Below are 26121 nucleotides of genomic sequence, written 5' to 3' on the forward strand. Positions count from 1 at the left end.
CAATACATTTACTCTTTGACCCTCTAATTCTTCTTTGACAGTTACACGGAGCCTAAATGCCGTTAAAACAAGCACCAGCTTCTTACTCTGGTGCTGCTGCTGCACCATTTTAAAGGTCAGCTGAATTAGCTCGTTCTGGGCTCCCAAGCTGCAGAGCTCAGCCTTGCCAGCGTCTTGGTGGCAGTCAGCCCGCTGGCCAACCCCCCACCAAAGTACATTTTCTGATTCTCCTCTGACTCAAAAGCCAACTGTGTAGCTCTGTTCCTCCTATGATTCCTCGAGGAAAACAAGCTTCTTCCCACCTATTCACATGGGCAGCCACGTGCCTCAGGTGTAGCTGGCCCTGCTCACCACTCCCTGCAATCAACAACTGCCAGAAATGAATTTTTCCTTAAAAAAGAAAATGGAAGCCGGGGGGAGGGGGGACTCTGTAAATCTAAATTCCAATTTAAGTCTCCTGAATTCGTTGTGTCTCCCAGATTCACTAGTGACACTTAAAATGCATAGTATGAGGGCAATCACCCGAGGTTCACCCAAGGAAATGAAATAAAGTAACTCGTTGGTCGCTCCAGGGCTTATAAAATCGCGGAGCTCATTCAGTGTAAAATCCTGCTACAGGTCACATGAGATGAGGTAAGGATGAGGCAGGATGAGGTCAGGCCTGAAGAATGGGTCTGTTACAAACAATGGAAAAGGAGGGTCATTCTGCCATGTTTGAAGCTTGGAATCAAACCCAAAACCTAGACACCGCCTGCACGCCACTCTGACTCCTAGGGCCGCGTGGCTTTCCCGCGCGCTCGCCTCGGGGGCGGGGAAGAACCCGGATGGAACCGCCCCGCAGCGGGGACCCCCTACAGTCTTTGAATCCCTGCGTGGGGCGGAGTTGCCCTCCCTTCCATGCTCTGATTGGTGTATTTCCGTAGGCCCTCTCCTCGCGATTGGACTTTGCCGGTGTCAGTCACAAAGCGTCACTGGTCTCTTAGATTGTTGCTAGAAGGCGACGGCGTCGACGTCTGACTAGATTCGCGGCGTCTCACTTCCACCAGAGCGCTTTTCCTTCGGTGCTCAGAACCTACCCTCAGCTTCTCGGCTGTGGGGCCTGAAGGGAGGCGTATTGAGGCGGCTCGAGAGCTATCTGGGACGCCCAAGTGTTCCGTTCGTTACCCGCTCAGCGCCATGTCCTGGATGTTCAAGAGGTGAAGGGGGCGGAGGGGGTGGGGCGCAGGGGGTAACGGCCTGTCGGCGTCCCCAAATGAACCTGACCTTCCCTGCGTTCCCTTCGAGTTCTTCTCGCGTTCCTGGTGCAGCTTATATTCGTCCTGCTGGTGGCTCGTATCACCGCGGGAGAAATAAATGCATTGCCTTGGCTGGCGAGGGAAGGCTCCTCAGGCGAGCCTCATGCCAGGGCTTGGGCATATTAGGGGTTATGGGGGGGGCTTTGGGGGGGCCCGGGATTCAAAGCTCCACTCTTTAACCGGGGTCCTGTTCTGAGCTTTATTCAGTGAGCATATTAGATGCTCAGTGTGCGCTAGACGATGTGCTCAGAATAAAGGACCAATTAAGACAGCGCTTGTCCCCAGGTAGCTTACAGTTCATGTGCACGTACATACCTGGAAATATGTATTTGCAGTGGAGCCAGAGGTATGCGCAGCGTACAAGGAAAACGCGGGGAAATAGCTTCCGTCTGTTCTTAGGAGAGTTTCAGGAAGCCCCTCAGTGGACTTCCCCTTATTTGTCATTTTCCAAATTGGTGTACATGCCTCTTCCTGGAACAGTTATCCATGAAAGGATTGAGGGTACCCTTAAACCAGTGGGAATGGGAGACTTGAGGTTAGCTTCCCATGATGGTATGATTTGGATGCCTGAATAAGGGTTCTGTTTGGAGAGAATTAAAATAGTGGATGCTGGACGTATTATCTGTAACCGTATAGATGGCTTCACATATAATAATAGTTCTATATTTGCAAGTCCTTTCTAGTTCAATTTTTATTGAAATTTGGTATGTAATTAGAATTACAGACATATATATTTTAGTTTAAGTAGATAATCATCACCAGGAAAAAGATTTGTGAGCCCTTGCTGGAGGTTTCATTTTGAGTACTCAGTGGGTAAAGAGGCATTACTGAACAGGTAGGGTTCCTGGAGACCTTCCCCATTCACTCCAATTCTTGCTCTACCCATAGTAGCATTCTGTCGATCTTTATATAACAGCTCCCATTAAAGATTTAACATGTCGAAATAAAATGAGAAAACAGTTGGCCTGTGTATATAACATGGTCTTTGGTTAAATAGTGTATCATTTTCCTGTGCTTTTTCTTTTTTAATAGAGATCCTGTTTGGAAGTACTTGCAGACTGTCCAATACGGAACCCATGGAAATTTTCCACGCCTCTCATATCCAACTTTCTTTCCCCGTTTTGAATTCCAAGATATTATACCTCCAGATGACTTCCTAACTAGTGATGAAGAGCTAGATTCAGTTTTATTTGGAACTTTGAGAGGTCATGTAGTTGGACTACGCTATTACACAGGAGTAGTGAGTATAGATATTAAGTTGAAATATATTTATCTTATTAACCTAGAAAAGAATTTGAAGGTGATATGTACAATTACTACTTATTTTACTTTAATTAGAATGCATCTGGTTAAGAGAACAAATATTTAATGACTAATTTTCTTTTACATTTATGTCCTGCTTGTAATATACAGGGCACTTTTTCCTGTGTGGTTTCATTTGATAGCTGTAATGACTCAAAGGTAGATAGAACATCTGTTATCCCGTTTTTAAAACTGAAGAACTAAAACTTAGGAAGGTTAGATGATTGGCCCAAAAAGCAGATACTTGTGGTACATTTGTAGAGTAACTTCCAAGTCAGTTCTTTGCTTTCTCCTCTTCTGTCTCTTAGTGCATTTATCTACTTCAGTATTTTAATTTGGGAAGATTAATTCCTGCTAGATAAGGGAATTGTCTATTTTTAGGTCCTTTTTTTCCCTTTCTGTAGTAAGACTACCTGTTTCCCAATTTTTCTCCTTATGTCTATCTTACTGTATCTCTATTTGCATTGCATGTATGCGTGAGAGACACAGATAGTACATGATTTCATAGCTGGTGAGAAGTCTTCGTTATGGTTATGTAGGATGTTTCTGTGTTATTTGGATGATGTGTCACTAGTTTTATTCTTTATTACGAAATATTTTAAGCATGCATCAAAGTAGAATAGTATAACAAACTCCCATATACCCAAATCCGTATACCCAAATATAACAAACTCCCATATACCCAAATCCATATATCCAATATAACAAATTTTTCTCACATTTCTTTCATTGCTTTTTCTTTTGTCCTTTAGGACAAAAAATTTCTACTGTGTCAGTTCACATTCATATAATTCAGTATGTCTCTCTAAAAAAAAATTCAGACTTGGGGCGCCTGGGTGGCTCAGTGGGTTAAAGCCTCTGCCTTCGGCTCAGGTCGTCATCTCGGGGTCCTGGGATCAAGCCCCGCATCGGTCTCTCTGCTCCACAGGGAGCCTGCTTCCTCCTCTCTCTCTGCCTGCCTCTCTGCCTGCTTGTGATTTCTGTCTGTCAAATCAATTAAAAAAAAAAAAAAAAAAAAAATTCAGACTTTGTCATTTTCATACTTAACAAAATTAGTAATTCCTTATTACATCTAATAACTAATCCGTAATCTGTTTTCTTGATTGTTTAAAAATGTCTTTTTATAGTTTTTTTTGTTTGTTTTTGTTTTTGAGAGAGAGCAAGCCAGAGCATGTGGGGGGAGGGGCAGGAGAGGAAGAGAGAATCTTACGCAGGCTCAAGTGTGGAGCCCCACAAGGGGCTGGATCTCATGACCCTTAGACACTTAACTGACTGAGCCACCCCATGTGGCACCCCTCCTATATTTTCTTTATATTTATATTTGTAGTTGTTTGAAATGTGTTGCTAGGAAATTTCTTAGGAAAGAACAAGATTTCCTAAGTTTCTGTATGTTTCTAATTGTGACATTTATATTAAAGGGCAGTTTGGCTAAATACAAAGTCCTTGACCCATATTTTTGCTATGTGATATTTTGATGTTGCATAAAATGTTGGTGAGAATTCTGACAATATGATTTATCTCCCATATAAGTGAATTGGGAATTTTTGCCTCCGTAACTAAAGGGTATTTTTCCTTATCTTGAAAGGTCTTATGATTGCCCTGTAACTTCATTTTTTTCTGTTTCAGAGATTTTTTTCTTTACAGTTTTAAATGTTTGCTTTGTTTTTCAGGGACTCTATTCTACCATCTATGTATTAGATCTCCTCTGCATATATCTGTGCCTGTGTATATGTCTATTACTGTCTCTGAAATCCTTTTTTTTTTTTTAATTATTTTTTAAAATTTAATTTTGTCTTTTCAGTGTTCCAAGATTCATTGTTTATGCACCACACCTAGTGCTCCATGCAATACATGCCCTCCTTAATACCCACCACTAGGCTCATCTAATCCCCCACTCCCTCCCCTCCAAAACCCTTAGCTTGTTTCTCAGAGTCCACAGTTTCTCATGGTTCCTCTCCCCTTCTGATTTCCTCCAATTCACTTTTCCTTTCCTTCTACTGTCCTCCATGTTATTTCTTATGCTCCACAACTAAGTGAAGCCATATGATAATTGACTCTCTCGCTGCTTGTCTTATTTAAGCATAATCTCCTCCAGTCCCATCCATGTTGATACAAAAGTTGGGTATTCATTCTTTCTGATGGAGGCGTAATATTCCATTGTATATATGGACCATATCTTCTTTATCCATTCGTCTGTTGAAGGGCATCTTGGCTCTTTTTGCAGTTTGGTGATTGTGGCCATTGCTGCTATGAACATTGGGGCCCTTCTTTTCACTACATCTGTACTTTGGGGTAAATACCCAGTAGTGCAATTGCAGGGTCATAGGGTAGCTGTATTTTTAATTTCTTAAGGAATCTCCACACTGTTTTCCAAAGTGACTGCACCAACTTGCATTCCCACCAACAGTGTAAAAGGATTCCCCTTTCTCCACATCCTCTGCAACAATTGTCGTTTCTTGTCTTGTTAATTTTGGCCATTCTGACTGGTGTAAGATGGTATCTCAGTGTGCTTTTGAATTGAATCTCCCTGATGGCTAATGATGATGAACATTTTTTCATGTGTCTCTTAGCCATTTGTATGTCTTCTTTGGAGAAGTGTCTGTTCATATCTTTTGACCTCTGAAATCCTTTCTGTCATACTTCTTCACTTTTTAATTTTTCATCATTTATTTCCCTTACCATGTAGTTTTCCACAAGGTCTGTGCACTTTGTGTTCCTTCTAGTTTTTAATTCTGAAATAGTTTTTCATTTCTAATTTTTTCCTGAAATCTATCCGTTCCTGTGTCCTACCCATCTCTTTTTTTCTTTTTAAAGATTTTATTTATTTGTCAGAGAGAGAGCACCTGCATAAGCAAGGGAAGCTGCAGGCAGTGGGAGAAGCAGACTTCTCACAGAGCAGGGAACCTGATGTGGGACTCAGTCCGAGGACCCTGGGATCGTGACAGGAGCCAAAGGCAGACACTCAACTGACTGAGGAACCCAGGCATCCCTGTCCATCTCTTCTTTAGTTCTCATATCAATCTCTGAGCTTGCCTATTTCTGATTTGTGCTATTTTTTCAAAACTTTGATTGTTTTCTAAATTATTTTAAGGCATTGTGAAATACTAGATTATGGTTTCTGATTTTAGAACATTTACTATTTGTTGAGCTTAGAATAATTTCCGTGATACTAATAAGCTAATAAAAATATTGAACCCATTAAAAGTAATCATCACTTAATTTTTTTACTTTTTAAAATATGTATTATTTATTTTATAAGTAATACATATTTATTATTTTAAAATGGCTAAAAGAAAAAACATTAAATCTCCCTGTAGTTTATCATCCTGGACCATAACTTATTCATTTTATTTTTTCACACTTTACTCTGTGAACATATGTGTATAAATTGAAATCATATTGTGTTTAAAAATGTGATCGTTATTAGTCTGTTATGGTGATCACCCTTTTTTCTCCTGGTAGAATATTAGGACTATCTTTTCATGTCAGTACAAATCTATATCATATATTTAGTTTCCTTATTGATGGGCATTTTGGGGTTGATCACTATTATGAAAATATACTAAAAATTGAGGTATTTATTAACTTTGCATAGTTATTATTTTCAACTTTTTCCAGTTTTATTGAGATGGGATTTACATGAGAATGTATACACATTTTTAAGTACATGATTCCATGAGTTTTGAGAAAGATAAATACATGATAATCACCACTCTAGGCAAGATGTAGATTATTTCTATCACCCCTAAAAGTTTGGTTGTATTTTGTTGCTCATTTCTGCTCTACCTGCCCTAACAACTACAATCTAATTTCTGTTGCTCACAGTTAGTTTAGCCTGTTCTAGAGCTTTATGCATTTAAGATGCATTAAAGATTTATATGCATTAAATCATACATTATGTACTTTTAAATTTTCATTTCATTCAAACTCAGCATAATTCAAATAGTCAATTTTGGCAATTTATATTTTTAAAGAAAGTCATCTAAATTTTCATACTTACTGTTGCAGAGTTGTGCTTAGTAACATTTTATTTTTTTTATTTTTATTTTTTTAAGATTTTATTTATTTATTTGACAGAGAGAGAGAGATCACAAGTAGGCAGAGAGTGAGCGGGAAAGCAGGCCCCCTGCTGAGCAGACAGCCCGATGCGAGATTCAATCCCAGAACGCTGAGATTATAACCCTAGCTGAAGGCAGAGGCTCAGCCCAATGAGCCACCCAGGCACCCACTTAGTAAAATTTTAACTGTGTTCATTCTTTGTGCTATATATTTGTGTCTAGTTTTTATCAGTTAGCCTTGGTAGAGATTTGTTTCATCTTTTCAAACAACCTTTCTTAGATTTTTCTTATGGTTGTTATTTTTCTTCATTCTTTCTGTTTTACATCTGTTATCCTATTTTCCTGACATTTATTTTATTTTTAGATTTTCGATTTGAATGTTTCATTTTAATCTTACTAATAATAGCTTTTAGGGGCGTCTGGGTGGCTCAGTCATTAAGCATCTGCCTCAGCTCAGTTCCTGATCCCAGGGTTCTGGGATGGTGCCCCACATGGGGATCTCTGCTCAGCGGGAAGCCTGCTTATCCCTCTCGCACTCCTTCTGTTTGTGTTTCCTCTCTTGCTGTGTCTCTGTCAAATAAATAAATAAAATATTTTAAAAAATAATAATAGCTTTTTGGGGTGCTTGGGTAGCTCAGTGGGTTAAAGCCTCTGCCTCCGGCTCAGGTCATGATCTCAGGATCCTGGAGTCGAACCCACATCAGCCTCTGCTCAGTGGGGAGCCTGCCTCCCCCTCTCTGTCTGCCTGCTTCACTGCCTACTTGTGATCTCTGTCAAATAAATAAAATCTTTTAAAAAAAATAATAATAGCTTTTAATCTTAAACATTCTTCAAAGTACTATATTAGTTGTATCTCCTAAGTTTTGATACAAAAAGTTGGCATTGCTCTTTTTTTTTTTTTTTAAGATTTTTTATTTATTTATTTGACAGACAGAGATTTCAAGTAGGCAGAGAGGCAGGCAGAGAGAGAGAGGAGGAAGCAGGCTCCCTGCTGAGCAGAGGACCCGATGCGGGGCTCGATCCCAGGACCCTGGGATCATGACCTGAGCCGAAGGCAGAGGCTTTAACCCACTGAGCCACCCAGGCGCCCCGGCATTGCTCTTTTTTAAGATTATTTTATTTTTAAAGATTTTATTTGTATTTAGTTGAGAGAGAAAGCTCCAGTTGGGGAGGGGGAAGGACAGAGGGAGAAGGAAATGCAGACTCCCCGCTGAGCAAGAATCCTGGGGGCCTCATGTGGGGCTCAATCCCAGGACCCCTGGATTATGATCTGAGCTGAGGGCAGATGCTAAACTGACTTAGCCTCCCAGGTGCCCTTATTTATTTATTTTAGAGAGAGAAAGCACACACCTGCACTTGAACAGAGGGAAAGCCAGGGACAGGAGCAGACTCTGCCGAGTGTGGAGCCCTGTGTGGTGCTGGATCTCCCTGAGATCATGACCTAAGCCGAAGAGTCAGAGTCTGAGGCTTAACTGACTCAGCAATCCAGGTGCCCCAGTCTGAGGCTTAACTGACTCAGCAATCCAGGTGCCCAAAAAATTGCTAATTTTTTTTTTTTAATGTGCTTTTGTTAAGCTTATGGTTAAAATTTTTATTTCTTGACACATCAAAGTATTTTATAATAAAATAGATGATTTCTTTTCCTGTTCTAAAAATATTGTTAAAATTAGTCATAATTCTCTTTTTTTTGTTTTTAATCTTTTTTTTTTTAAAGATTTATTTATTTATTTATTTATTTGACAGAGATCACAAGTAGAGAGGCAGGCAGAGAGAGAGAGAGAGGGAAGCAGGCTCCCTGCTGAGCAGAGAGCCCGATGCGGAACTCGATCCCAGGACCCTGAGATCATGACCTGAGCCGAAGGCAGCGGCTTAACCCACTGAGCCACCCAGGCGCCCTTAATCTTTTTTTAATATGTCCTTTTTTGTCTTGGTGCTCAGGTCTTGTTTTCTTTGTTTCTGTTGTCTCTAGCATTTTGGCCTATATGTATTCTATTTTAAATTCTACTATCATTAATTACTTTACTGTGTACTATCAGTAATTACCTATCATCCGTAGTAAGTGAGAGTTACCTAATTTTAATAAGTGATAATTTATTACAATAAAAGAAACTTACCTAATTTCCTTGTTTGAGATAAAATCTAAAAAATACTGTTTTGGGTTTTTTTTGGCTTTTTGAGGTTGTATATTTCCTGGGATTTGCATAATTTTGTGTAAAAAAAGATGCTTGCAGGCATTGGCAGAGAGGATGGGACTGGGCGAGGACAGAGCTTTGCCTTATGACTATCTCCAAAGGACTAGAGAGGAATATCTGTCTGATAATCTGATTGGTAAAGCTATAGTGAAAAATCAATAGACAGATCTTGGTGGTGGTTTAAAGCAGCATTCCCTTGTCTTTTTCAGACAATTAAAAAAGTGGTAAATAACTACCATAGGGGCGCCTGGGTGGCTCAGTGGGTTAAGCCGCTGCCTTCGGCTCAGGTCATGATCTCAGGGTCCTGGGATCGAGTCCCGCATCGGGCTCTCTGCTCAGCGGAGAGCCTGCTTCCCTTCCTCTCTCTCTGCCTGCCTCTCTTGTGATTTCTCTCTGTCAAATAAATAAATAAAATCTAAAAAAAATAAATAAATAAATAAATAACTACCATAAAATTCACCATTTTTATTTTTTAAAGATTTTGTCAGAGATAGTCCACAGGTGCACACACACACAAGCTGGGAGAAGGGCAGTCAGAGAGAGAAGCAGGTTCCTTGTTCAGCAAGGAACATGATGCAGGACTTAATCCCAGGATGCTGGGATAGTGACCTGACCTGAAGGCAGATGCTTAACCAGCTGAGTTACCCAGGTGTCCCAATATTCACCATTTAAAAAAAAATTTTTATTTCTTTGACAGAGAGATCACAAGTAGACAGAGAGGCAGGCAGAGGGAGAGGGGGACGCAGGCTCCCCGTTGAGCGGAGAGCCCGATGCTGGGCTTGATCCGAGGACCCTGAGATCATGACCTGAGCTGAAGACAGAGGCTTAACCCACTGAGCTACCCAGGCATCCCTACCAACATTCACCAGTTTTTAAGTGTACATGCAGTTGAGTGGTTTTATGTAACTATCCCCACTGTCTGGTTCCAGAATGTTTTCATCACTCCAGAAAGAACCCTGTACGCATTAGAAATCACTAGCCATTATTCTCTCTCCTCAGTCTCTGGTACCTACTAATTTATTTTCTACTTCTACAGATGTGCCTACTGTATGCATTGGATATAAATTGAGCCATACAATATGTGACCTTTGGGTCTAGCCTTCATTGCTGCCATCTTTTGTGTTAATATTTTCTGTGTGCCATTTTAATTTCCTCGTTTCTTTTACTATATATTTTGAGTTGTTTCCTTAGTTGCTGCTCTGGGAAATTACAGTTAATATCCTAATTCATAAAAATCTAGTTTGGATTGGGCGCCTGGGTGGCTCAGTGGGTTAAGCCGCTGCCTACGGCCCAGGTCATGATCTCAGGGTCCTGGGATCGAGTCCCGCATGGGGCTCTCTGCTCGGCAGGGAGCCTGCTTTCCTCTCTCTCTCTCTGCCTGCCTCTCTGTCTACTTGTGATCTCTCTGTCAAATAAATAAAATCTTTAAAAAAAAAAAAATCTAGTTTGGATTAGTGCCAGCTTAATTTTAATAGCATACAAAAATTTTGCTTATAGATAGCTCCATTTCCCTCATCCCCCATTCCTTTGTGCTATTAACATACAGATTACATCTTTATATACAGTGAATGCTCATCAACACGGATTTATGATTGTTTTATGCACTTTTAAATCAGGTAGGAGAAAAAAGTTAACAACCAAAAAAAATTACACTGTTTATATTTACCTAATTACCTTTACCTGTAGTCCTTATTTCTTTGTGTAGATTCAAGTTATTGTCGAGTCCTTTGATTTCAGATGTAGGTCTCTAATATTTCTTATAGGACAGGTCTGCTGGTGGTGATTTCTCAGTTTTTGTTTGACTGGTATGTCTTTAATTTCTCCTATACTTTTGAAGGGTGGTTTTATCGGCTATACAGTTCTTGGCTTTAGTTTTTTTGGAAGCACTTTGAAAAGTTATTCCACTTATCTTCTGGCCTCTATGCTTTCTAATGAGAAATCAGATGTTTAACCTTACTGAGGATCCCCCTATAAATAAGAAGGAGTTTCTCCTCTTGTTGCTTTCAGCATTTTTTTACCACAGCTTAATTATGCTGTATCTGGGTTTAGATCTTTTAGTTTACTTGGAGTTTGTTGACTTTCTAAGATATGTAGATTAACGTTTTTCATCAAATTTGGGGAGTTTTCAGCTATTATTTCTTCAAATATCCTTTCTACCCCTTTTCTCCTTTCCTTCTGAGACTGGTGTGTATCTTAGATATGGTTGCTATTGTCCCACAGATCTCTGAGGCCTATTCATGTTTCTCCATTTTTTTTTTTCCTTTCTATTTCTCAGACTCTGTAACCATTCTTAGACTATCTAATTGACCTGTCTTCAACTTCATTAGTATTTCTGCCTCCACATATCTGCTATTGAGCCTTTCTAATGTAATTTTTTTTTTTATACTTCACTTTTTGACAATAGACTTTGTATTTGGTGAGACATAGTTTTTGTGCGTTCCTTCAGTTTTTTAGACATGGTTTGCTGTAGGTTTTTGAACGTAACTTAAAATTTAAAATTTTTTCCTAGTAGGTCAAACATCTGTGCTTCCTCAGGGACAGTTGATAGCTTTTTTCTTATGAGTGAACTATACCTTCTCATTTCTTTGCATGTCTTTTGTTGTTGTTGTTGTTGAAAAGGAGACATTTTAAATAATGTGGCAGCAGTAAAAATTAGATATTCTTCTCTGTCTCCAGGGTTGGTTGTTGTTGCTGATTTTGTTTTGTTTTGTTTTGTTGCTTGTTTAGTGATTTTCCTGAATTAATCCTGTAAAATCTACTGATGTCTGCACTTGGTTAACTTAGTAGTCAGCTTATAATTATACCAGTCTCTCAGTCTTTACTAAATGAGGGGATCTGTATGCATTTGGGGCACTCTTCAGTTGACAGCTCTTCCTTAACGTTCATGTCCTGCTTGTTCTGAGCCTCAAGTTTAGTCAGAGGTGTGAGCTTAGGGTCTTCTGAAGTCTTTTCCTGATCATACGCAAAGCCCCAGGCATGCATATAGCCCTCTCCTTGAATATGGCTTTCTACATTCCCAGAAATATATTGGGCTTTTCAAATCCATTCAGAGATGGACATCTTAGTCCCCAGCTTTCCTTTTAATCTTTTTGGTTATTGTATTGTTTGCCCCAGCTATTATCCACTGCCTGTAAAATTGTTTCTGATAAACACCCACCCAAAGTAGAAGGTTTTTTTGTATTGGATGAGCTCAGAGATCAAATAGAAATCACTTTGCAAGTGGAGATTCTGGAGAACCATCATACAAGTCAAATAATGACAATTCTTTGGGAATGAATCTATGAAAGATTCTGTTGCATTGCACTCCCTTTGGTGACTGCTAGACTGCCCCAAGAATTTTAGCAAGTTATTTTTAAAGGCTGTCATGCAGCTGAGAGCTGGAGAGGGACTAGAGCACTAATGTTTAGCCGTTTTTCTCGAAGTAACACCCTTCAGGTTTCTGCAGTCCTTTGGTTGGTTTTCTAGATGTCTGGAAAAGCTGATTCTGACAATTTCTGCCATTTTTTTCATTGCCATTATGGAAGAGAGAATTTTCAAAAGTCCTTAACTCTTCTGTTTTCAGTGATGTCACCCTCAGGCAATTTTTAATGTGGTAGAATCAGAATGGCATGAGTTGAAGGTTGGATATGTTTTCTTAATTTCATTCCATTCTGACTTAGAATTAATATCTTTTTCCCTTTTTAGAGTCTGGAGAAATCACACTTAGGAACCAGCCTGCTTGGATGTAAATTCTAATTCTGCTACATAATACCCTTATGACCTTGGTCGAGTTACTTAACTTTCCTATGCTGTAATGTCTTCATCAGTAAAATGGGTATAATGATAGTACCTACTGATAGAGTTGTAAGAATTTGAAAAGTATAATCTATGTAATGTACTTAGAACAATAGCGTACAATAAGCATTCAATAAAGATAACCTGTTTTCGGAAGTTAGGATGTTGAAAATTTTAGTGTGACTCTTTTATTTAGTTTTGATTGTATCATGCAGATATCAAGGATGTTTTAACTTTCCAGTGAATGTAAGTTTAAAAAATACTATAAAAATATTATAAAATATATTTTTATGTTACTATACAAATATAAGTCTAATAAATACACATTTCTTATATGCTGTTATTAAGTATTAAAAAATAAATGGGAAGCCCAGATAAGGTTTAATGAAGAAAGCTCCTATTGTGTTTATTATTTATAATATTATCTGTTTATTATTAGGTTAATAATAATGAGATGGTTGCATTACAACGAGAGCCCAATAATCCCTATGATAAGAATGCAATTAAAGTAAACAATGTAAATGGAAATCAGGTTGGCCATTTAAAGAAAGATCTTGCAGCTGCTTTGGCCTATATCATGGACAACAAATTGGCACAGATTGAAGGGTAATGTATTTTCAGAGTTTAGTTTTAATAATTAGAAGTTGTGATCTTTGAATTTGTTAAGAGGCTATATAGTTGCCCTCACAACTTTTATCACTTGATGCCTTTATTATGTGTTAATAAATGTGTTAATTCTTTTCCCATCTGCCTCTCCTACCCCAGCTATGAAACTATTCCCTTACTTTTCTACTAAATTATTACCGTGGAGAATAATAGACTTTGGCTCAAATATTAGGAAGTCCACACCATGTGTCCAAACCTTTTAGTGCATCAGTTTGGGAGTATGAAAGTGTTTGTTTAAATCAGAGGTTGTAAACTAGTAGCTTGTGATCATATGTAAGTGAGTTTCATTTTGCCTACATAGTATTTTATAATTTTTCATTCATTTCTAATCAAATATCTGTATATTCTGCATTTTATACAAGTTAATTTTTTACCTAATGTAAAAATTATGTAGGTTTCTCTTGACAAATGGAAGATCTGACCTTCATTTTCACAGGACATCAGTTGAGTGGAACAGAGTAGCAGCTGCTACTTTAGGCTCCCAATTCTACCACCCCTTCCTTTTTTAAAACTCCCAGTCTCCTTGGTTACCTTTTTTTCTCTTTTGGGCATTTAGTCTGTGATCTTAACTTTAAGTATGGAATGTTTAGAATATGAAAAGGTGAGGTTGGATGATAAATACTGAGTAATATCTTCTCACTTGTTTTCTCCATTCTCAGTTCATTAAATTTTTTGGATATTGAGAATAAATTTTTAGTGAATTCTGGGTCAAAAATACAGTTGACCCTTGAAAACATGGGTTTGACCTATATGGGTCCATTTAAATGCAGATTTTTAAAAAATAAATGCAGTATAGTACTGTGAATGTATTCTGTCTTCTTTATGATTTTGTGAATGTTTTCTTTAGTAGTTAAGATTTTAGGGTGTCTAAGGTTATATGTGGATTTTGACTGCATAGGGGGTCAGTGTCCCTAAACCCCATGTTGTTAAGGGTCAGACATAGTTCTTGCAAATCATTCCCCATTTTCCCAGAATTGGTTGCCACCCTCAGTGGTTCTGTTAGTGAAAGCTCTACCCCAATTAAACTTACTATTGTACCTATCTTACAATCTCAATTATAGGTTATCCTGCTTTATTCCATCTTTCAGTTTCTTCTGACTTTCCGTTTCAAAAACAGGAACAGAAAGTGATTGTTGTTGATACTGTCCCTGTACTACTTCTGTCTTTCTAGTTTGCCCATATAGTTCCTTCTTATTTCACTTCCTTGCAAAATTTGAATGAGATGCTTACAATATTTAATAGTCACATTCTTAATGGAAGTAAAACATAAAACATTTCTAATTTTTCTCTCTTTCTCTTTTTTTTCTCTTAAATATAATAGGGTCGTTCCTTTTGGTGCAAACAATGCTTTTACCATGCCTCTCCATATGACTTTTTGGGGAAAAGAAGAACATAGAAAAGCGGTTTTAGATCAGTTGAAGAAGCATGGATTTAAATTGGGTCCTGCACCAAAAAGTAGGTTTAGAGCTTAAGCTCCTATTTTTTTGTTACTGTAAGATGTAGGAATTGTAAAACATTTCTTCTCTTGAGAAATAATTTGAGTTTGTTTGGCTAAACTGATTTGTGTGTTGAAGGCTCTGAGTTGTAACTCAGAAATCTTTTTAAGGAAGTAACTGATTTTTTTTTCTCTTTATTTTGAAATTATTATAGCTTCATAGAAAGGGACGTGTGTGTGTGTGTGTGTGTGTGTGTATGAACATTGACACACACACACTATGTACGGAGAAGTCCTGTATTCCCTTCCCTAGGTTTCCCCAGTGATAATATCTGGAAATCACTGGGTTTTTTTTTTGTTGTTGTTGTTTTTTTTAAAGATTTTATTTATTTATTTGACAGACAGAGATCACAGGTAGGCAGAGAGGCAGCCAGAGAGAGAGGAAGGGAAGCAGGTTCCCCGCTGAGCAGAAAGCCCGATGTGGGGCTTGATCCCAGGACCCTGGGATCACGACCTGAGCCGAAAGCAGAGGCTTTAACCCACTGAGCCACCCAGGTGCCCCTGGAAATCACTGGTTTTAAACTTCATCTTTGAAAAAGACAAAAAGAATCTCCCAATAGGAAATGAAGAACTATTATTTATTTGGCAAGAGTTTGTTAAAAAATGTGAAATTATTTTAACAATGTATTTTTTAATGACTTTTAGGGGTTTTTTTGTTGTTGTTTTTTTTAAAGATTTCATTCATCTATTTGACAGAGAGAGATCACAAGTAGGCAGAGAGGCTGGCAGAGAGAGGAAGGGAAGCAGGCTCCCCACCAAGCAGAGAGCCCGACACGGGGATCTATCCCAGGATCCCGGGATCACAACCTGAGCCGAAGGCAGAGGCTTTAACCCACTGGGCCACCCAGGCGCCCCTGACTTTTAGTTTTTTAAAAAATCTTTTAAATTTATTTAGAACACAAGTTCTAAAAGTCGCTTACTAAAAGATAATTCATTTGATGATTTTATTCTTTTCATTTTGTAAATTACAGCTTTAGGATTCGGTTTAGAAAGTAGTTGGGGCTCTGGAAGAGCTGGACCAAGCTATAGTACGCCAGTTCATGCTGCAGTACAGATGACAACTGAGCAGGTATGCTGCTTTTTTATTTTATAATCTAAAAGTGTATTTTAAATGTTGAAGATAATGTTGAAAAGAATAAGATAAATATGTATGTGCTAGTATTTGTGATCTTCAGGTATGTTAAGTTATGAAACATAGAATATATATTAAAAACTTTTTTTTTAAGATTTTATTTATTTGAGAGAGCAAATGAGGGCAAGCACAAGCAGGTGGGAGGGGCAGAAGGGAGAGAGAAGCAGACTCCTTGCTGAGCAGGGAACCTGATATGGGGCTCAATCCCAGGACCCTGAGATAATGACCTGAGCTAAAGGCAAATGCTTAACCAGCTGAGCCACCCAGGTGTGCCTATGTTAAAAACTTTTATGTGAAAAGAAAGTAGTGATAAGGAATGCATACACATTTGTACATATATTAAAACACGTGCATTGTTGTATATGCATGGGATGTTTTAGTATGTTTTGATGTTTTTATATTATTTGGATTTTTAAAATGTTCAAATATTTTAAAAAATCAAAGCTTGAAACTTGTTTCAGTAAGTTTGCAAAGGGAAAGCAAAAAAAATTCTAAATCTTAGGCATTAGTGTAGTTCTTACTTTATCTAATTTGTGATCTAAGATACTATTGGGATAAGTTAATTTGGGAAAAAAAGAATATAAAATAAATTAATGGAAATCAGTCTATAAATACATCAGTTTTTTTTTTTTTTTTTTTTGGTCTCTACCTATCTCTGTTAGCCTTTTTGTCTTGTAATTGTAGTTATCATATTTTACCTGTTGGTTATTAGTAGGGCTTGAGCCTGTGTCTGATGGGTAAACCCCAGGTTACCTCTCTAATAAGTTTTTTGATTTGGACTGATTTCTTCTGGGCTACTGCTTTGTAGTCATGTGCTTATTTATAAAAGTAATTATAATACATGTTACAGAATTAGATCAGTTTAAAGAACCAACTAAATTAGCATAAGATAAAAGTCATCTATTAATGTTTTGCAGCACATAGCAAGTTGTTTGCCGTAATAGTAAATGAAGTGTCATTGATGTAGGAAAAAAGTCAAATAAATGTACCTGGTAGGATCTGACAAAATGTTTTGAATACAATTAATAGAATCACAGATTTGCAATGGCAGAAGGAACCTTAGAGACACCCTAAATCTAAATTATCCCTTTCATTTTTTAAGAGTGAGATATAGACAATAAGGGTTAAATCTCTTGCCCAGTGTTATGTACTGTGACAAACCCTAGATTTCTTCTTTTTTTTTTTTTTTTAAGATTTTACAGATAAAGATCACAAGTAGGCAGAGGCAGGCAGAGAGGGAGGGAGAAGCAGGCTCCCTGCTGAGCATCCCAACACCCTGAGATCATGACCTGAGCTGAAGGCGGAGGCTTAACCCACTGAGCCACCCAGGCGCCTCTCATCCGTATTCTTTTTATTGTAACACAGTTCTTCTTACACCTAAAGCATCTATTCATTCTGCCTTCAGTGAGCAGTGTAGCAACTCAAAGAGTGTGTTAGGTACCTTTTGGTATTCAAATCATTTAATTAGTTAAATGATTTGAAAGCTCTGAATTAAGTGAAATTATTTTAATTGGTTTGTTTCATGATGTTTCTTGTTCCTATTTGTTGTAGCTTAAAACAGAATTTGACAAATTGTTTGAAGATTTAAAAGAAGATGATAAAACTCATGAAATGGAACCAGCTGAGGTACTGAGCCAATATTTTCTACTTATTTATTTATGTATGTATTTATTTATTTAACTTTTACAAATACTTTATTTAGAAAGGGAGAGAGCATGCTTATGTGAGATAGAGGGAAGGGGCAGAGGGAGACAGAGAGAGAATCTCAAGCAAACTCTAAGTGTGGAGCCTGATGTGGGACTCAACCCCATGACACGAAGATCATGACCTGAGCAGAAATCAAGAGTCAGACACTTAACCCTCTGAGGTCAGTCTACAAATATATCAGGTTTTTTTTTTTGTTTTTTTTTTTTGTCTCTACCTATCTCTGTTAACCTTTTTGTCTTATAGTTGTAGTTATCATATTTTACCTGTTTGTTATTAGTAGGGCTTGAGCCTTTGTCTGGTGTGTAAACCCCAGGTTACCTCTCTAACTGTTTTGATGGCCTGATTTCTTCTGGGCCACTCAGGCACCCCCCAATATTTTTTATTTAGAACTATTTGGAATTTTAAAATACACTGTTAATCTGTGTAGTTTTTAGCACAAGATCAAGTGTTTTCCAGAATCTGCATGGAGAAAAAGAGAAGACTGGTTTTATTTCTATTTAAGACCTTCCTTTTATTTATAGGCTGTTGAAACACCATTGCTTCCACATCAAAAACAAGCTCTAGCTTGGATGATTTCACGGGAAAACAGTAAAGACCTTCCGCCATTTTGGGAACAGCGAAATGACTTATACTATAACACAATAACAAATTTTTCTGAGAAGGACCGACCAGAAAATGTCCATGGAGGAATTTTAGCTGATGATATGGGTTTGGTAATTATTTTTTTTTCTTGAGTTAATAAAATTTTATTTTGTAATTATGATTTTATAGAAGGTAATTTTGAAGTAGAAAGGAATATGTTGGTGCCAGTGTGGGACTAGATTTCACTTTCAGTATAGAATAATTTTCTCTATGTCTTTAACTTAAAATGAGGCTTTTTTTTTTGTTTGTTTTGGTTTATTCAGTTAAGGTACAATTAATACAATATTGTATTACAATACAATATTCATACAATAATGTATGAATGTATTTTCAGTTTTCTTTGGAAATTCGAGGTAGCTTATCTTTCATGGATCTTTACAAAAGGGAGGGAAAGACAACAATGTTATATGGAATTGTTTGTATTCTATCGCAGTATTATGATATACGGAGTCTTAAATATATATTTGTGATTCCTTATACCAGCAGTTTTTAATACTTTTTGGTCTCAGTAACCATTACATTCTTAAAAATTTTTGACAGTCCCAAAGGGCTTTTTGTATTTGTGGATTATATCAATATTTATAGTATTAGATATTAAAGTAAAAATTTTGAAGTTAGTAATTTAAAAACAATAGTTTATAAACTCATTACTTATTAACATATATAGCATATTTTTAAATGAAAAGGGACTATTCCAAAACAAAAATAATTTTGATAAGACTTACATTGTTTTACATTTTTGCAAATCTCTTTAATGTTAGGCTCAAGAGATGAATTCTGAGTCCTCATAACTGCTTTTTCATTCATTCTGTTGATAAGGTGTTTTGATATGGGTACATAAGGATTACTTCTCACACAGATACGTAGTTGGGAAACATAAAGAGTATCTTAATAGTCTTTTTAGATAACTGTGTAATTCTTTGGTACAACAAAATTAAGCAAGTATTAGTTTATTAAAGTATAACAGTTACAACATGGAACTTAAAAATGGTATGAGTGAGCTTTTTGTACTCTCTTGCATTAAAATCCATTGGTGTAGCTTGCACATTGAATGAATATTGCGCTTACGCATAATTTTATAACATCAGGCATTGCTTATTTGGAAAATACTGGTTCATTGAGTTATGAGTTACACAGTTCTGCCAGATGTTGATACATTTCATTATATAGTATCAAAAGTTTATATTCTTTGATAGTACTTCTAATCTTATTAGAAAGGCATTTACATTTTGGGAAGCTGCTGGGCTCATGGTGTCAGATACAAGTTTTAATCCACTGAGCCACCCAGCCATCCCCAGATACAAGTTTTCCAACATTTTAATTTTTGCTTGAAGGTTCAGATTTTATCACTTACAACAAATCTGTCAATTATTTTCCCTTGAAGATAGCTGTACTTCGTTAATTTTTCAAAAACATCTGCCACTCAGTCATGAATAACTGATTGTTGGTCATTCTTTTAAGTAAAAATAGTGATGCATGGTGCTAGTTGAGCTTATAACCTTAGTCTCACAAGTCATTTTTCTCTAGATAGCCCTCATATTTTGGTGTAGAGCAAGAGTATTTTGATGTGCTCTTCCTATCTTGTTATACTTAAGAATATTTACATGTATACTTGAGGTAAAATTTAATAAAAGTCATGTGTACTGCTTCATCGAGAATATTCTCACAGAATATTCTTACAACTAGAATTTTTTTTTTTTTTTTGTAATGTGTGAGTATGTGGCAGCCAACAATACAATGACCACTAGTATGATGTAGTGCCAGCTGCTTTGTTTTCATGCTAAGGCACCAGCGGTTTTGTCCATAATTCCCTTTTGTGGCATTACTATAGATATCAACACAAATAAGGTCTTAGCAGTATTATGAAAATAGATTTGTACATGCTGCTGAGAGACTCCTGGGAAATTCTAGGACCTGTGGGCTACACTTAGAAAACTGCTGCTTTAACTGTTTTGAAATTGCCAAAGAGTTATTTCTGTATTGCTAATTATAAACTGAGCTATGGAAAGTAATGAAAAGTTACATGCTTCTATTTAAGAAAAATGCACAAGAAATATGTCGTTTATGCTTTGTTGATAAGTTAAAGCTTTGAGTCTTAACAGTGATCTTTAAATGAAATTTAATAAAATTTATCTCATGTGCATACTGGAATTACTAATCATTTAATTAGCTCTGAACTACATGGCAAGCAAAGTTGTAGTTTCATGATAAAGTTATTAGTTCAGGGTTAAGCATCTTATAATAGCAGTCTTTCAGTAGAATGACATTTCTCAGGGATGCTTATAGTATTTTATAGAGTAAAACATTTAATAATTCTTAGTAATACAGTGTGAGAAAGCATTTCTTAAGTACTTTTTATTAATATGTAGATTATTTAATACAATAGTATGCTTCTGTGGCCTTGAATGCTATATGATTTTGCCCACTTGATTTTAAAATTGGTTTTGGAATGTTCTCTGGTTAACTAGGTTTCAGAATCTCACCATTTGTCTTTTAAAAACATTTTTAAAGGGCAAAACTCTGACAGCCATTGCAGTTATTCTTACCAACTTCCATGATGGCAAACCTCTTCCTATTGAAAGAGTTAAAAAAAGTCAGCTGAAGAAGGTAAAGTGTGAGTGTGTTTTCTCTGAAGTCCCTGGTTCATTTTAATTTTGTCATTAAAAAATAATTTGCCAAAAAATCCAGTATTTTTAGAGAAATGATGAATGGTCTCTCCTATGTGTTGCTGTAAGTGTGAAAGTTGGGTACTATGTTCTTGAGGGTAATTGGGTAATATAGATCAAGAATCTTAAAAGCATTTATAATCTGTGACTGAGTAGTGCCATTTCAGAGAAATTATGTAAAGAGGTTATCAGAGGGGTGCTTGGGTGGCTTTGTCAGTTAAGCATCTGACTCTTGATTTTAGCCCAGGTCTTGACATCAGGGTTATGAGTACAAGCCCTGTGTTGGGCTCCACACTGGGCATGGAGCCTTTTTTACTTAAAAAAGTAAATTTGTTTAAAAAAATAAAGAATTAAGTAAATCATTAGAAATCCATTTTTTTCCAGAGATAAAAGTACAAACTTTTTCCTCTTTGCATAATTTAAAGGCAGAAAAGAAACTCCTCTCAATAAGTTATTATATAGCCTTAAAATTTAATATTTTGCAACTATAAAATCCCATTTTTGAAGGAAATAAGTGTATATTTATATTTCTTAGTTAAAAGAAGAAACGAGGCCAGGGACACATTTGTAAATAGAGTTGTGTCTCATTTTATTTTATTTATTTATATTTATTTTTAATATTTCGTTTATTTATTTGAGAGAGAACGAGACAGCATGCATGAGTTGGGGAAGGAGCAGAGGGAGAGGGAGAAGCAGACTCTTGGCTGAGCAGGGAACCCGATGCAGGACTCAATCCCAGGAGTCTGGGATCATGATCTGAGCCGAAGGCAGACACTTAACTGACTGACCTACCCAGGTGCCCCGGATCTCATTTTAGAAAGGTGTATTTATGTATGTATGAGTCTAAATGTAGTCATACATAGTGACAATCATGTCCTAGTGATGATAACAAGGGTGACTTTCTTGATACTTAATTTATACATATTTTTACATACCACATATAAACATACTTCTACTCAGTTTCTAAGAATAACAAATGAATTAGTTTTATGGAAAAAATAAATGTTATTAGAATGAAAGAGTTATTTTCCATTTTCAGCTTAAAATTCAAAGAACTTAATGTAGGGAATAACAGCAAAGGGCATATACAAAATACCTCTTTTTTAAATTCTTTTTACGTGTTTTGACTTAATTCTTGACTTTTTTTTTAACCACTGCTCTTCTAATTTTTTAGTTTCAAAGAGGCTGTGTATCAGTTTCTTGCCACTATTTATTCAGAGTCTGTATTATTAATTTCTGCACCTTGGTTGCATTTCCTACTTTAAACTTTTGTTAGAGTTTAACTCTATTGTCAAATATATGGGATTCAGTTCCTTACCATGAGTGTTTTTGATACTTTATATCCTGTTTTTCTTACATTTTGTTATTAAAACAGAACATCACCACAAGACAGCTTTCAGCTTCAGTAGCAATTATTAGCTTAAAAAATTATCTATTATCAGTAAGGCCTCCCCCCAGCCCCAAAAATCGTAGCAGGAAGGTGTTAGTGTTTCTGGTTTGTCAAATTGAAATTGAGACTGAAAGTGTGATTTCCAGCTAAGAATTTATTGCAACAAAAATACTACACTGTTGTAAATAGATTTAGCTAGTCCAGGCTTATAGAGCGAAATGTCATTGATTTAAGTTCCATTAGTTTAGAGTGTAATATGACTGGATAGGTTTGGACGTTGTAGAAGGCTTAATTTGAACTCTGTAGAAAAACCTTGCTGAGCAAAATCATTTCATATAAAAGAATAATGAGGGGCTCCTGGGTGGCTCAGTGGGTTTAGCTTCTGCCTTCAGCTCAGGTCATGAGCTCAGGGTCCTGGGATCAAGCCCTGCACCTGCATCAGGCTCTCTGCTGAGCAGGGAGCCTGCTTCCCCCTCTTTCTGCCTGCCTCTCTGCCTACTTGCGATCTATCGCTCTCTCTGTCTGTCAAATAAATAAATCAAATCTTTTTTTTTTTTTTTTTAAGATTTGATTTATTTATTTGACAGAGACACAGCGAAAGAGGGACACAAGCAGGGGAGTAGGAGAGCGAGAAGCATGCTTCCTGCTTAGCGGGGAGCCTGCTGTGGGGCTTGATTACAAGACCCTGGGATCATGACCTGAGCTGAAGGCAGACACTTAATGACTGAGCCACCCAGGCCCCCCCTAAATAAATAAAATCTTAAAAAAAAAAAAAAAGTAATGAGCATCCTTTATTTGTGGATAAACTGTTAGGTTCCTTTTTGCATTTGTTTAATAAATGGTTGGACTAATTATTGAAGAGGAGTACATAGAACATTTGATGAAAAGCAATTTTAGTATCAGTTTCTTATACCGGGTATTATATATTAAGTGATGAATCACTTCAGTTCTACACCTGAAACTAATATTATACTGTTAACTAACTGGAATTTAAATGAAAACTTGGAGAAAAAAATAAGATCATTTATCGAGCTTGTGGAAAAAAAAAAGGAAAGAAAGGCGTAATAGTGTTATGATAAAAATGGCAATTTTGGACTGCAGTGTGTTAATTTTATAACGGCTATACAGTCTTAATGTAAATATTTGACATTGATTAAAATAAAATATCCTCAGCTCTGAAAAAATACAAATAAAAATTACTTAAAATAACTATTTAACATGATTTCTAGGTATGTTATATTTAAAATTTTCAGCTTATTTAGACTCAGGCCATTAGAAGGGGATACATCTACATTTTTGCTAAAACTTGTAGGATTTTAGAAGATGTTTCAAATTGTATTCTTTAAATACTAAAATTATCCTTTCTTATCCCAATCTCAGCAAAAATTACTTTGTACTCCTGCCCCCCAGTCCTAATCTCTACTTGATATGACTTAATCACCTGCCTTTCTTATTTTATGGGAAGAATTAAATTCACCCCAGTTGGCATTTGTCATTTGTACCTACAGAATGAAGTTAAGAATTAAAGATTAGAGGAACCCTACCCTTTTAGACTCATTTAAAAATATTTTTACAAAGAACTATAAATTTTTACTTCTACAGAAGTTTTGGTATTTACGTATTCTATATGTACACTGATATATTTTGAAACAAAGGGATATACATGAAGGGAAAAAGAAAAAGTCGGGTTGGCAAGAAAATCCCCAATAGAGTATGATAGGAGGTACTCTGAAACCTGTACTCTTGTATCTACCCACCTTGGCAATTCTGGAGAACAAGGATGGCAGTGGCAGCCTCATTAAAGATAAGTTGCTTACTGAGTAGGGACTCTTGGTTAAAAGTTAGTAGTCTGAGAATTCCTTTTAATTCTAAAATAAATTTCCATTTCATGTTTAATGTTTCTTACAGTAATTATATGCCATTTATAATTGAGTTTTTCTATTCGTATTCCTTTTGAACAGATAAAGACCAACTAGTTTTCTCTTTTGAGATACCTTTGAAAATATTTTTAATCTATTTGTTTCCTCTTCACTTAATGTACCTCCCTGCATTGCTCCAGAATGGAGTACCAATCTAAGTAATTTTTAATATGTAAAGTAAAGCGATATAAAGGATGCATTTTAAGTTTATTTAAAACTGACAGCAGTGCTATGTAAGAAATATGCCTTTTCATCCAGGAGTGTAATGTTAACGATCAGTCTATGAAACTTGGAGGAAACAATACCAGTGAAAAGGCAGATGGACTAATCAAAGGTAAAGTTTACTTTTGGACATGATTCTGTATTTACATTTTTCCAGTCTGATGATGTAATTCGAGCTCTGGCTTTGTAATATGTAAAAATTTTAGGATCTCTTCTAAGAATCTCATGAAAACTGGTAGTCAGGAAAAATTTCATCAAGGAGGTCATGATGGAATTGGGTTATTGTACACCAGTTAGAGAAGCTGAGGAGAACATTTTGGTTGAGAAGAAATTACATGAAAGGGCAGTAAAAACAAAACAATAGGAACATAAAGCATGTTTTGTTCTAAGACCTCAGAGTAATTTATGGTATTTGTAATGTACATGGACAAAAGCAGATAAGGGTAGAAAGATAGGTAAGAGCCAAATTGTGAAGTAGAGGAGAAATGAAAAGAGATCTCTGGATTTAGCAGTTACATAGCTGATTTAGCAGTAAATGACCTTCACAAAATTAATCTTTGAAGATTGGTTAGAGTAGAGCAAAACCAAAACCATTTTAAGATCAGTAGGTGAAGACTTGGAAATAATAGTTGCTATTTATGTATTTGCTAAGTTTGAAATAGAAATGGAAAAATAGTTGGAGATGAAGCACAATTGAAAGAAATCCATGGATAGGAAGAGATTATGGTTACCATGTAGAGAATTTGTAGGCCTCTTTGGGGGCAGTGAGATCAAGAGAATAGATAGGTGAGTTAATGTTAGAAGGAAAGGGAAGTAAGGTTGATAGAAAATATAATTGAGGGAATAAAAAGTAGGAAAAGTAGGGGTTTATAGAAGATAGCATTCGATTGTCTTTGTGAAGTGAAGTAGATCATCATCTGGGAGTCAGAGGAGTTAAGAATCTAAGCACAGGTTCCAGTATGGTGTAGACCTTTGTGGTGAGTGGGTAGAGAGAGGAGCTGGCCGATTGAAAGAACAAGAATGAAGATATTTAAAAAGTTGAACTATTGATTTGGAAAACCAAGGTTTTAAGGATACTGCTAGTAGTCAAGACAATTTACTAATACTCTGTATATTTGTCCTTTTCTTTGAAATGAAAGGATCTAGATGTAGTGGAGAACCCAGTATTTCAGATGTCAAGGGAAAGAATAAATATCCCAAGTCAGAAATGTCTAGCTCCCGCCCCAAAAGGTAAACTTTGCTATGGTTTGATTGTATGTGATGTTTGTTTAAACTTTCTCCATTTTCTTAGATATAGGAGAGAAATATGACCATTTATCTCAGTTATATAGTTATTTCAAATTCATTCTGTTAGTTGAAACTTCCAAAATCACTGACTTAGGTAGGTGTTCTCATTTTATAGGTGAAGAAAAGTAATACTAATCTATGAAATAAGTGAATTGGTAGTTTTTAATAATTACTTCTCTTTCTACCACCTTTTTTCTCTTTCTTTCACATAGGAGCTAAGATCTAGCTCCTAAGTTTTTTGTTGTTGTTGTTGATTTTAGAAGAGTTTTCTTTATATTTTGAGGGGATGAAAATAGACAGCTATTAGATGATTTGATAGAAGCGCTCTATGCTCATCGCAGTCATTTCACCTTTAGAAATAAGATGTGATGAGG

The 26121-nt window shown here is 36.4% G+C and overlaps 1 protein-coding gene across 6 annotated transcripts in view; it reads left to right on the forward strand.

Annotated features, from left to right (window-relative positions):
- Positions 1-996: 996 nt before the first annotated feature.
- HLTF (helicase like transcription factor) overlaps positions 997-26121 on the forward strand; it is a 55571-nt gene continuing 30446 nt past the window's right edge. For all 6 annotated transcript variants that reach the window (XM_046002675.1, XM_046002676.1, XM_046002677.1 and 3 more), the window contains exons 1-10: positions 997-1196; positions 2328-2535; positions 13061-13227; positions 14609-14742; positions 15754-15851; positions 17466-17540; positions 18143-18334; positions 20775-20870; positions 24497-24572; positions 25600-25690. In XM_046002675.1, the coding sequence (XP_045858631.1) occupies positions 1177-1196; positions 2328-2535; positions 13061-13227; positions 14609-14742; positions 15754-15851; positions 17466-17540; positions 18143-18334; positions 20775-20870; positions 24497-24572; positions 25600-25690 (1157 nt within the window). In that variant the 5' untranslated portion in view covers positions 997-1176. The remainder of the gene's footprint in view (positions 1197-2327; positions 2536-13060; positions 13228-14608; positions 14743-15753; positions 15852-17465; positions 17541-18142; positions 18335-20774; positions 20871-24496; positions 24573-25599; positions 25691-26121) is intronic.

The sequence above is a fragment of the Meles meles genome, chromosome 4 (genome assembly GCF_922984935.1).
Source record: "Meles meles chromosome 4, mMelMel3.1 paternal haplotype, whole genome shotgun sequence".
NCBI classification, from domain to species: Eukaryota; Metazoa; Chordata; class Mammalia; order Carnivora; family Mustelidae; genus Meles; species Meles meles.